General features: G+C 42.0%; 1 protein-coding gene across 1 annotated transcript in view; it reads left to right on the top strand.

Annotated features, from left to right (window-relative positions):
- DEPDC5 (DEP domain containing 5) overlaps positions 1-13,588 on the top strand; it is a 133,438-nt gene that overhangs the window by 56,014 nt on the left and 63,836 nt on the right. The window contains 11 exon segments of the mRNA XM_030219198.1: positions 2,573-2,676; positions 3,786-3,860; positions 4,082-4,216; positions 4,941-5,002; positions 5,262-5,335; positions 6,150-6,219; positions 6,662-6,698; positions 8,071-8,191; positions 8,463-8,689; positions 10,877-11,080; positions 11,397-11,532. Coding sequence (XP_030075058.1) covers positions 2,573-2,676; positions 3,786-3,860; positions 4,082-4,216; positions 4,941-5,002; positions 5,262-5,335; positions 6,150-6,219; positions 6,662-6,698; positions 8,071-8,191; positions 8,463-8,689; positions 10,877-11,080; positions 11,397-11,532 — 1,245 coding nt within the window.

Here is a 13,588-nt window from a genome sequence, read left to right as displayed (position 1 = left end):
CCTCCCATCATTTGTATCCGTCCCTTCTCTACTCATTCTTCCATTAATGATATATTACATGTGTGAGTAGGTATTACCCCTCCATCATTCAGTCCCCCAACACATTTAACTTTTAAATTTGCTAGTCTCTACGGTTATTAAGCAAGATTAGTGTTACTAATCTTAAGAAGTTTTATTGTTGTCAGGTTCTTTCAATCTAAGATTGCTATACTTTCAAATCTAATTTAACTGATTCCTGGCCCTGCGACTTGAATTGCCCACAGTATCAAATAACTAACAACAAAAGTAATATCTTAACATCAGTGTGCAATATCTATTATAGCATGCTTTCATGATATCCAAAATTCCTGGCCACTATTCATGCTCATATCGTCCCTTTTCTTTCATCTTACTTGTACATCAGTTGGCCACCCAATGTTTTCATTATCCATCATGTCCACCTTAAGTCCAACTTGTATCTCTTTTCAATTTATCCTGTAATATTCTCCTTCATGTATCATCTGCCCCGATATCCTCTGATTACTATTCTCATCTCAATTATTAGTCCCTTGTCGTGGCTTTTATTCCTTTTCTTTTCGTTCTTCACACCATTGTAAATTGTCTCCATCATTTAGCAAAGTCAATTGAAGAGTGCCTTATTTCTGCCGTGTAATCCTTCCCTCTCAAGGTTCCGGCCTCTCTTCCATCTGCTGCACAAATAGTTTTGCTTCTTCCACAGTGGTGAACAACTTCGTGCCCGAAGAATGAATGATTCTCAGCTTCGCGGGGTATAATAGCGCAAATTTGATCTTCTTATTGACCAATGTTGAGCATATCGATGAAAACTTTTTTCTTTGCGCCGCCACCGTCGCTGAATAATCCTGAAAACAAAGAATTTTGCGGTTTCCACTGTATAATTCTTTGCCGCTGCGTAGAGCTTGCAAAATGGCATTTTTATGGTTGAAATTAAGAATTTTGCAGATGACTACACGTGGTCTTCCCTCCGTCGCGTTCTTCGGCCCCATTCGATGTGCGCGCTCGATTCTTAGCGGCCCCAGCGTCTCTGGCAACTCTAGTTCTGCTGTGAACCACGTTTCAAGATATTTGCTGAGTTCGCGATCTCCTTGCCCTTCAGTTAGTCCCACAATTCGGAGATTGTTCCTCCTCGACCTATTTTCTAGGTCTTCAAGTTTGTCATCATAGGAGGTAATTGTTTTCTTCAGTTGGTTTATCTCCGCTTCTAGGACACTGACTCGGTCTTCTGTTTCACTGGCCCGCTGTTGATATTGCGCCATATCCGTTTGTATTTGGGCTATACTGTTATTGAGGGATTCCAGCTTGCTGTCCAGGGAATTCAATTTTTTATCTAATATTACCTCTAGCGCTTGTGTGACTTCTCCCACAATCTCAGCGGCCCAGGCGGACCCCACCGCCGACGTTCCCGGGCTCGCCGGTGCCGCCATTTTGTCTTCAGCTATGCGAGTCTTTTCTTTCTCTTTTCTTGTGTTTTTTGTCGCCATTACCGTAACTTTCTCCACTCGTTGCGTCCACTATGAATTCGGCTAATGTTCTCTCTCAATTAGCAGGTTGTTAGTCCTTTTTTTTGTAGCGATATTTTGCACAGATGTTTGAGGAGAAGGCAGGAGCGATTCAGCTAGCGTCCACTCCCGCTCATAGCGTCACGTGACCAGCCTTACAACTCCATTTTCTTCTCTTTACTTTTTATGATCTTTTGCAATGATATTTTGTGTTATTGGGATGGATTTTTATCAATGGGATTTGCTGTGATAAAGTATACACAAATTTTGCACCTGATTTTGATCTGATACTCACAATTTGTATGTCATTCTGACATAATCCCATACTAGGAGCTCCTAAACCCTTGAAGAGCTTTCCAAAATGCAATAAACACTAATTACATTTTAATCATAGTGGGAACACACTCCAAAGAACCGGACCAACTATGTACAACATCCTATTATCCTATTTCTAACCCCTGATTTGCAAAACAAATTCTTAAACCTGGAACCATCACATTAAAATGCTCCTGTAAGCTCAAAGAACATAGACAATTTATTTTATTATTTGATTTCTCATTCGTAATAGATTTTCTAAATATTAAACATTCATAGCCATCACAGTACGTCTATGATATTGTATTGTATAATTGGGTTCTTACAAAAAATTACTTTCTTATGCATTATTCTTTATGTATCCTATACTGTTTATTGTAAGCCACACTGAGTAGCTCAAACTTGTTTGGGATATAAATGTCACAAATAGATATATTGTCTGCAAGACCAAAGCTGTCGAAGCAGTGTACATTCATGTATACACATTTTAGATACAATGAATTGTACATACCATAAAAATGATAGGCAGTGCAGCTGTATTAACATGGGGGAAACATGGTCTCTTCTCATCTGACTATCTTACCCACAGAAAGGGCCTTGTTCACTTCTCTCATCTTTTTCATTTGGGCTGTTGTAAGGTGTGTTATGTTATAAAGACCTTATGGAGCACTTCATTTTTTAAAAAATTTCCTGTATTCATGCTGGCTTTCTCCTTTTCTGAGTCTTGTGTTATTTTGTAGGGTTGTAGTACAGAACGAGAGGCGAGAGGAATGGGCATCCTTACTGGTGACCATTAAAAAGCTCTTCATCCAGTACCCTGTACTTGTGCGACTGCAGGGGGCAGGTACAGTGTTGCTCTCCATCCTGGAGAATCCTTCTTCGCATGATAGTTGGTTTATTGCCAAAATAATAACATTAAGCGTAATTTTATAACGGGAATGCCAATTTTTTAAAATTCTGTTTTATAAAAGGAACATAGACGTGAAACAATAGGCAAGACAGAAATATTTTGTTAATAATAATAGTATAGGAGCACGTAAAAGCTGTTTTACCTTTGCTTGATCGAGATATGTATTGTTTATTTGTGTTTTGATTCTTTGGACTTTCCAAAATCAATAAAAGGTATAACAAAATAATAATAAAATAGAACCAGCTCCAATATCATGCAGACTTAAATGTGCAAATTTACACATGCTTCAAGGGTGGTATAAACGTGTGCCTGCACTCTATACATATAGGTGTGATCTTTCAGTGAGCATATTGATTACAAGCGTATGTGGCCACACAATTTGAAAAGAAGCCTGTGTACTGCATGAAACAGGCTTTCCAGGCAGAAAACCCTCTTGTTTCACTGATTAGGTCAGAGGTTTGCAAACAAATTGTGCAAGAGGAAGAAATGTGGCCATCTGTGGGAAAAGAAAAGAAGTTTTAATTAATTCTGTTAGACCAAACAATTTGTAACAGTCCAGACCCCATCCTTTTATGTGAAAAAAATTAAAGTTACAGAAGTTCAAATATGTAACATTTTCAGACTTATGGACCTATGACATGAAAAATCAGCCATTCTCAACATTTTGGATCTGCTAATTTATTCACTGGTTTTTTTTTTAGAGATGGTCACAAATGTGGGTTTTATTTTTATTTTTTAACATCGGAAAGTGTCTTAATTTTTTATATTATACTCCAGGCTACTAAAGAAGTCAGTTTTGCAATGATTTCAGAGATGAAAGTTTTATTGAAGGGAAAGAAAAAATGTGGATTGTACCCACAGACTGAAAATTAGCCACTTGATAAAGGCTTTTTTCTATTCTACTGTTAATTCATTGTGTGGAAGTGGAGAGAATGTGTGCATCTGTTACTGAGGGGTAAAGCTGTTTCTCTTATTTGATTTGATAAATATTGAATTATTCATTTTTCTGTAAATAACATATCTGTTCTTCTGTCTTTGGTCAGAGGGCTTTCCAAAGGGATACAATGCCACTTCGGCTCAGGGCAACTATCTGGAAGCCATTAATTTGTCCTTCAACGGTGAGTGATGAAAGTGGTAAAATTGACTGACTGTAGTTAATATTGAGGTGCCAGAGATCACTGTGGAATGTTGGGAGAGGGATGAGATACCAGAGGAGAGGGGCAGGACAGAAATGAGAGGTGCCAACCTGGAGTGGTAGGGAGAGGCAGGATGCCAATCTGGAGCAGTGGAGTGTATAATAACTGATGATTGGATTTCTATTTTTCTCTTTCTCTCTCAGTATTTGACAAGCACTATATAAACCGTAACTTTGATAGAACAGGGCAGATGTCCGTGGTGATCACGCCTGGTGTTGGGGTGTTCGAGGTGGATAGATTGCTCATGATTCTGACTAAACAACGCATGATCGATAATGGTAAGAATTTGTGTTTTCCTGTTGGGGGGGGGGGGGGGGGGGAGAAGGGCTCTGTGGAAACTTCTGGCTTCAGTTAATTCTTAGGGGGGAGGAGGCAGGAGGTGTGATAAACCATTGAGGCAGGGACAACATGAGCTCTGTGTAAGCCCTGGATACAGGAAATTCTGGAAGGGGAGGCAGGAGCAACTGCAGAAGCTTTAGGTGGAGGCAGGCTGTAGCTGAGCGAGACCCTAGGGGAAGGGTGAGGGTGAGCTGTATGGAGCTTTTATCTCAAGAGAAGAACGGTGAGCTCTGTGGCACTTCTGTCTATAGTAGATGTGGGAGGTGGATGGGAGCACTTCTGTACGATATCCTCGGGAGAAGGCTGCAGGGTGAGTTCTGTGGAGCTTCTGTCTGTAAGAGATGGGGGGAGGGGTGAGCTTTGTGGAGCTTCTGTTTCCAGGAGATCCTTGGGGGAGGGGTTCAGGGTTAATTGTGGAGACCCCAGTAGGGAAGGGAAACTCTGCAGGGGCTCTTTTGGCAGGTGAATATAGTAAATTCTGTGGCGGATTTTGCTGTAGGATGGGTCAAGGTGAATTCTGTAGAGATTCTGGCAGTAGGAGACCCTTTAGGGAAAGGAGAGTTCAACATCAGCTCCAGCTAATGAGGGGCTAGGCTGAATCTGAGTGGATTGATATTACTGCCTGAGGGCTGCTGAGGTGAAGCTATTCCGTTACCCTTTTAGGTATTGGCGTGGACTTGGTGTGTCTGGGGGAGCAGCCACTGCATGCAGTGCCACTATTCAAGGTAATAAGACCTCACTTTTGGTTTTCCATATTATGCTGCGTTTCTGTCTTCATTTCTTATATGTTTTTGTTTGCTAGAGTCGTCTTATGGGGAAGTAAGGGTATGAGACCTGGCTGAGAGAATGTAGTGGTGAAAATAAGCTCATGTGGGTTGGAGTGGGGAGGGGGAGAAGGGTGTGGAATGGAAACAAGAGGAAGTTTTACAGATGGCCGTGGAGGGTATGTGTACCCTCTGACTTGTTATGTTTCTTAATTTCCAGCTTCACAGTCGCAGCAGCCCTGGTGGATCCCACCTAGGAGATGATTATAACATCCCTCATTGGATAAATCACAGGTAGACATCTTGCAAAGGGCATGAATTATTCATGAGTGTGATACAGCAGAGCTGTCAACTGTCACCAAATTTACTGATTAAAAAAAAAATTAAAAAGGCAATAAGACTGCCTGAAAAATGTGAAAGATGCCTTGAGTGGTGAGTCTGTATTTGATGTCATGGGCTCAGGTTCCTTTGTGTTTGGATTCTTGATGCATGGGGGGAGGAGGGAGGAATCCTAATAGAGTAAGTTCAACTCTGCACATAGTGGCAACAGAGCAGAAGGATTAGGTTGGCATTAAAAATCTTATAACTTGTCATTAAAAATGTTTTCATGATTTGGCAACACTGTGGACAGGAAGATGGCCCCACTTCATTAAAATGCTCTTCATACAGTGCCCTGTTCAAGGGTACCCCCCTCAGCTCCTGGAATAGGCACAGCTGCTTTCTGGATACCGGCCTCTCCAGAATGGACATGGCTTCTCTTTCTCTCCCTCTGCCAATCTGGCACCTGGGACACTAGCACAGAATGTGTTTCTTTTTTTTTTTTTTTTTTTTTTTTTTTTTTTAATTTTTATTTATTGTTCTCTACACACAATACACATACGAAAAAAGAATACAGCAATATATTCAACCCTCTAACATTGGTACATATCTTGACATAACTTTCGATACTAGGTTTGTAGGTGTGGCGCAGTATGTGTTGAGTTTTCTTTAGAATATGTTTCTTTCTAATCTTGTTCTGAGATGTTAGTGTGTTTTCCCATTTAAGGAAGTGGAATAACGGGTCAGTGTGGCTCTCCATTAGACATAATTTGAGGTTTTCCTATTGCAGTTTCTACACTTCCAAGAGTCGGCTGTTCTGTAAGAGCTTCACTCCCCGAATCAAGCTTGCTGGGAGGAAGGTATGTGTTGTGGGGAGATCTGCAGGTTATAATAGTCAGTTTGGGACATGGAAGCAGGGGTGAGGGGATCTCTCCCTGTTTAGGAGAGAGGAAGCAGCTCTGGGATGCTAGGATGGATGCCTAGATTTCTATGAAAAAGTACCATTGCTGTGGTAAATGGTAGTGGTTTTGATAGTTGGGGGAGGGGGGAGGTGATGCTGGGCTTGATGGACGTGTCTCTGAAAATGGCCAGTTCCATTCTCTTGGAAATCTTGATTCCAGTAGGAAAGTCTGTTCCATATTTCTCATTCCTGGCGGTAAGCACTGGAGATACCCAAATCTCTCTGGCTAATACTCATAGGGACCTGCTCTCCAGAAACGTGTCCAGATCTTATTTGTTTAAACTCATGTTGCCCTGTTTAATTTCTCTATAGTCTAAACTGATTTGATTTTTTTTTTTAAGCTTTCAACTGAGAAAGGGAAGAATGGAAAAGAAACATGTAAGTGACTTCTGGGCTTGCTTTAATGCCTTAATTTCTGTGAGGGTGGATTTTTTTTCCTGGGGCAGTTTTCAAGGGAAGCGTAGGTGGTTGGTGCTTCAGATATTTGGGGATGGGGCATGGTGGGGCAAGTATAAATCCTTGGGGTGGGGGGTCAACACAGCAAGGAAGGGACAGTGGGAGCACTTTTGAACACATCAGGGAAGGTATCCTGTGTAGCTGTGCTGCAGTTGTACCAGCTGCCTCCCCCCAGTACCTCTGTTATTGATGGTAATATGCACTCTGAACATACTCCAAGGAATTGTGTGCAAAAAAAAATCAAAATAATATAACACATTAAACAGAATAATATTTGCAGTATTCTGGAAATATATGTGTGACGGAGCAGTGTGTTTTAAGCCTCTAATAACTGTTTTGATATTTTCCAGCAATGTATTTCTCTAGTTTGGCAAGCAGGTGGTGTCACGTTTATGTGTAAAGCTATTACAGAGAAAAGACCTTTCCTCCTTTAGTTAACACTGAGAAAAGGGAAGTGCCTGCAGTGATGTAGCCAGCTATTTTCAAATGTTGTTGTTCTGAGCTCTGATTGGCCTGGAGTTTGAAGTTACTCAGGAGCTACTGGCAGTTATATGTCCTTTTAGTTTATTGCCTCTCTGTTGGGTCTGTGAGTGCTTTCTGGGAACTGTGGGACCACTGAAAGTGTGGCCCCAGTAACCTAGAAATCACGTGGAATAATTTGAGAGCGGAAGATTTGCCCAGAGTTGGTTGTGACCCAGTTAGTGGGAGAAGGGTGCTAGTGTAGAGCGCAGGCAGACCTGAGCTATGCTGGGAATAGACCCTTTAAGTGGCCATGGGGCATCCCCAGGCGGGTGGCTAGGCATTTTGTGACAACTACCCACAGACTTTGTCCTAAAGTGGAGAAGCTGAAAATGTCTCCTAATGGGTAATAGGAGGGTCAGCTCTGGGGTGAATACTGTTGCACTTCCAAACAGTGCAGACAATCTCAGTCCCACACTATTAGTGAAACTGCAACCTCCAGTGAGGACTAAGAGCGAATGCTGTTGCCCCAGACTGTGAGGCACATTAAGAATTATTTTCTACAGTTGTGAATAGTTGTATAACATTGGGAAGCATTTTTGTTAATGGCAAGGTCTGATGGCACAGGGGCTCTAAATCCTCAGTCTAGATTTCACCTTTGTTGCCTTCTCCTTAGCTTCTGTTTCATCTCCCTCCTCTCCTTCCTTGGTTCTCAAACCCATCCTGGGGGACCACTGCTTTAATACCCCAAACTCCACCCCTCCTGCTCGCTTTTCTTTTATAAATCCATCCTTCCAAACTCATATTAATTGAACTGTTCCCTTGTGTGCTGCAGCACTTGGAACGCCAAAGGACCCTGAGAATACTCTCCCCATTCAGGTGGATTATGATGCTTATGATGCACAAGTATTCTGCTTGCCTGGCCCATCCAGGGCTCAGCGCTGCAACACTTTCAGGTAAAGAGCTTGAGGAAAGGAGAAAAGATAGCCTCTGTATACATGTATCTGTCTGTCTCTGTCTCTTTGCACTATAAAAATCCTGGTTTTGGGGGGTGGGGAGGTGGAGGGAGTAGGGGATTGTATGAGAGACTCTAATTCCTATGTGCATGCATCTGTCTGTGTCTCTCTCTGTGCTTTATGAATCCAAGTGTTCAGATGTGGGAATATGATACACTGTTTGACTCCTGTATGTGTCTCGCTGCTTGTTTTTTTTCCATTTTTCCTGCAGACCTTTGAGGGAGCGGGAGCGAGAGTGTCAGACTCGGAAGAGCTCTGGCTCTTATGACGTGTCCTGCAGTCCCTCTGTACAAAGCCGTGGATTACCTCAAGAAGAGGTGAGGAGCCAGGCTTCCGATGACAGCTCCCTGGGCAAAATCTCCAACATCCTGCTCATCCCACGACCACATCTGCACCAGTATGAAGTCAGCAGCTCGCTGGGATACACTAGTACCAGAGGTCAGGGAGTAGAGAGCATGGATGGGGCAGAGGGCGTGGGAAGATCTAGAGGAGGTAGAGGGACAACCTGAATTACCTTATCACCTCCATGGTAGACAGTAACTACAAACAAGCAACTATAATCTGACCTCATGTGCAACTTTCTTTAAATCAATCACCTTACTTTCTTACCTATCTATATGTTACATCTTTGTTTTACTCTTCACTATCAATTATAATGCTCTATTACGTATTGTGTCGACATTGTAAATAGTATACCATTCCATACTTTGTATTGTTTTTGAATATTTTTACTGCTGTAATTGTCTATTGCTCATGTTTGATCTATTCTTACTGTACACCGCCTTGAGTGAATTCCTTCAAAAAGGCGGTAAATAAATCCTAATAAATAAAATAAAAGCGCATCAATTTGTGAATGCCTTTTTGGCTACAGGATGACTTAGATTGACCTTTCTCTCTCTTTATCAGTGTTCTTTTTCTTTTTTCTTGATTAGGACCAACCTAGTGATTATGTTTTAGCTTAAAATGCTTAGTGATTGTTATGTGTTCAAGACTATGTATGTGAATATTGTTTCCCACCTTGGATAAAGGATATAAATGTGTGGAGGATTGGCCTAGTGGTTAGGTTGGTGGACTTTGGTCCTGGGGAACTGAGGAACTGAGTTCAATTCCCGGCACAGGCAGCTCCTTGTGACTCTGGGCAAGTCACTTAACCCAGCAAAAACAAAAAAGGAGGTAAAAACCCTCACAAAACCGTGGGATATAAAACAAAAAGTGAGGAGAGTGGATGAGGATACGAACAATTGTATATTTATTCACTTAAAAATTAAAAAATAACAATGTACATAAAAATGACCCGACACGGCCGTGTTTCGGCCCAATGGCCTGCCTCAGGGGTCTTTGTAACCTCGGAAGACGTAACTCGGAATGTGTACTCCAAGGGAAGTAACGAGACACAATCCTCTAAGGTCTCCTCTCTTCAAAAAGATATATATAAAATATATATTAAAAGGCGAAACAAACTTGTAATACTCCTCTCCGAAGAGATGTCTACAATTGTGAAATATATTGAAAAAATATATATATATATTTTACAATTGTAGACATCTCTTCGGAGAAGAGTATTACAAGTTCGTTTCGCCTTTTAATATATATTTTATATATATCTTTTTGAAGAGAGGAGACCTAAGAGGATTGTGTCTCGTTATTTCCCTTGGAGTACACATTCCGAGTTACGTCTTCCGAGGTTACAAAGACCCCTGAGGCAGGCCATTGGGCCGAAACACGGCCGTGTCTGGTCATTTTTATGTACATTGTTATTTTTTAATTTTTTAAGTGAATAAATATACAATTGTTGGTATCCTCATACACTCTCCTCACAAGTCACTTAACCCTCCATTGCCTGCCGCATTGAGCCTGCCATGAGTGGGAAAGCGCGGGGTACAAATGTAACAAAAAATAAAAATAATAAATAAATATACCTTGTTGTAAAGAAAGAGCTAAAGAGCAAGGGAAATCAGGTACAAATCCTGTAGTCACTCCTTATGATCTTTGACAAGTCACTTAACCCACCATTGCCTCTGGTACAAACTCAAATTGTAAGTCTTCCAAATGCAACTCAACATGAGCTAAATCCAAATCGCCCCAACAGGCAACTGCAACTTCCTCTACTTTCTTCTTGTAGAGGTTGATGGTTTGTGGGAGGGGTCTATGTACTATGTCTCAATCAGCGCTTCTCAATCTGTGGGTTATGACCCCAAATGTGTCACAAAATCAGTGGTTAGGGTCATGAAAAACTGAACCACTCCCCACATCTTTTGCCCCCGTCCTACAACTGCCATCTGAAACAGGCAGTGATCCTTGGTGCTGAGCTTCCTATTAAGTTGGAAATCCATGTGGAGTAGCAGAGCCTGTGAGTACCATGCTGCCTCTTGCATCTCTTCTGTCCACTCCCTCTTTTTTCCAGCTTCGATTACATAGGATGGGGGAGAGCAAGAGTTAGTAAAGTGCAACAGAGAGAAAGTAGGGCACATGGTCACCTGAAGGAGAGAGGGTGGGGAGGGAGAGTGGAATTCTATTTTGCTGGGCTTACCCTCTGGTTGTAAGTCCTTTTTTAAGTGTTCAGATGGGGTGTTGGATTAACGTTTGGGAGCACTGGGTTACATGATTACGATTGGTTATACACAGATTTCCTGGAGAGAGTGATGGAGTCCCAGCAGCGAGACGCCAGTGCTCCTGGAAGGTTTCATGTTGGCAGCGCAGAATCAATGTTGCACTTCCGTCCTGGTGGATACACATTGCAGCGAGCGCTCATCAACCCTTTTGCTCCATCACGCATGCCCATGAAGCTGACATCCAACAGGAGACGATGGATGCACACTTTTCCAGTGGGTGAGTCTGTCTTCTTTCCTTTTCCCCATCACACTTTTTCTCTTCCTTTTCTTTCAGCTCTTCTTTTCTGACCTTTTGTCTCTGGACTTCCACTGCCTTTATTGCCTTTTTACTCTTATGCCATCCCTTCCTCCTTTTCTCTCCATGCCACTCCTGTCTCCTTGTCTTCACCTCTCTCTCTCCCTCCCATGCCTATTACCTCACTTTTTTCGAAGGCTGTAGTGCATTTCTCTGCTGTCATGGCATTCTGTATATGCCTGCATCTGCTCCATCCTGGGACAGAAGGAGTTCCAAGTGATTATTCTTGTTTCAACAGGGCCATCTGGAGAAGCAATTCAAATCCACCATCAGACCCGTCAGAACATAGCTGAAATGCAAGGAGATGGGCAGCGAGACCCCACACACTCCTCAGCTGAACTACTTGAACTTGCATATCATGAGGCCACAGGCAGGTGAGATACCAGGAACAAGGAGCTGGCCTCCAAACAAAGTGATGTTCTGGGACAACCACAGCCCCTGAAATAAAGGAGTCGAGAGATAGTGGGAGGATGAGGAGAGCTGGTACGGTACCTGGAATGAGTGATGGATAATAATGCAGCCCCTGTTATGTGGGAGGGTGAAGGGGCATTATACAGCCTACCATGGGGGAGATTCAGTACACTGATGGTGTGAAGAGAGTTAACTGCAGTCTGTGATGGTGGGGTGAGAGAGAGACCAATGCAGGGGAGACTAGCTCATAGTCGAGGAGGATGGGAAAAGCAATTCAGCTGGCTGCATGAGAAGGTAAAGGGTTTTGTACAGTGAAGGTGGTGAACTACTGTGAGTAACTGGTGTGAGAGATCATTGCTTCAGATATTTAGCCTTCCAGGAAGAAAATTGCTTACAGTACCCGAATGTATACTGCTTCAATAGCCTTTGAGTTTGCAGGCAGTATATAAGAAGTAAACTCTAGTCCTGGGCATGGGATAGGAAGGAAATGCATCAGTCTGTGTTGTGAGAGTGGGGTACCTGCAGCCATGGTATTGTAGAAGGTTTGAGAGTAGGGGCAGCCTAAAGTGGAGTACTGGACTTCCATGGGACCCTAGGATTTACCTACTGAATAGAGAGTTCTAGGATTTCAGAAATATTCATCTATTACATGTGGCCAGACTTACTTTGGCAGCGGCCTGAAACACTCCAGGGGGTTCCCTTAATAGCCAAATGGAGATCTTGGTTATATTTTGTCTACAAGCTAGAGAAGCTCACTGCTATTTGGTGCAATAATTTTAAGACCTGGGTAAAGATCTGGGTGTCTGTACGTAATTTGAATTTTGTGGGTGAATGAGACCAGTACGGTTGTTGTTTGTTTTTGTCAGTTTTATTGTTTTTTTGAAGTGTTTTTTATGGACCCTAACAGCAGGGTTTAACTTCCTCTTTTTCCCCTTCCATCACCATTTTTCTTTTCCCCCCTTTTTTTTCTTTATTTTGAGTTGTTGCATAGAACTAAAAAACTTAAAACAAAAATATTAGAGGATTTATTTTTGTATTCTGGAAAATGTATATTGTTATTACTAGAGCAGCTTGTACATTGTATTTTGATATTGCAGCCTGTACTGATTGTTGCTTTTCCTCTGTTCAGCTTAATAAAGTCCTCTTCTTAAATAAAAAATAAAAAAAAAGAGAGAGAGAGAGTAGGGGTAGCCGTAGCATTGGTGGATTTATGAGTATGGAGCATAAGGGTTCTTAATTTGTCACATCAAGTGAGGCATGAATGTATCCTGTCTCCTCAGTGTATCCTGTGACCCTCTTCTGATACATTAACATAAGAACATAAGAATAGCTATACTGGGTTAGACCAGTGGTCCATCTATCCCCAGTATTCTGCTTCCAGCAGTGGCCAATCCAGGTCACAAGTACCTGGCAGAAACCCAGTTGGTAGCGTGGAATCTTGCTACTAATCCCGGGGCAAGCAGTGGCTTCCCTCATGTCCATCTCATAACATACTATGGACTTTTCCTCCAGGAACTTGTCCAAACCCTTTTTTAAAAACCATACGCTAACCGCCATTACCAGTCCTCCGGCAAAGAGTTCTGTAGCTTAACTGTTCGTTGAGTGAATAAAGTATTTCCATGTAATTTCATTGAGTGTCCCCTGCTCTTTGTACGTTTTGAAAGAATGACAAATTGATTCACTTTTACCCGTTCTACACCACTCAGGATTTTATAGACCTCAGCCGTCTCTTTTCTAAGCTGAGGAGCCCTAACTTTTTCAACTTTTCCTCATATGAGAAGAGTTCCATTCCCTTTATCATTTTGGTGGCTCTTCTTTGAACCTTTTCTAATTCTGCTATTTCTTTTTTGAGATTCGGCGACCAGAATTGAACACAATACTGAAGGTGAGACCAAACCATGAAGCGATACAGAGGCATTATAATATTCTTAGTCTTATTTTGCATCCCTTTCCTAATAATTCCTAGCATCCTGTTTGCTTTTTATGGCCACTGCCACTCACTGGGCAGAAGATTTCAGC

This window comes from Microcaecilia unicolor, chromosome 11, assembly GCF_901765095.1.
Source record: "Microcaecilia unicolor chromosome 11, aMicUni1.1, whole genome shotgun sequence".
NCBI lineage: Eukaryota > Metazoa > Chordata > Amphibia > Gymnophiona > Siphonopidae > Microcaecilia > Microcaecilia unicolor.
This window is presented reverse-complemented; position numbering and strand designations above follow the sequence as displayed.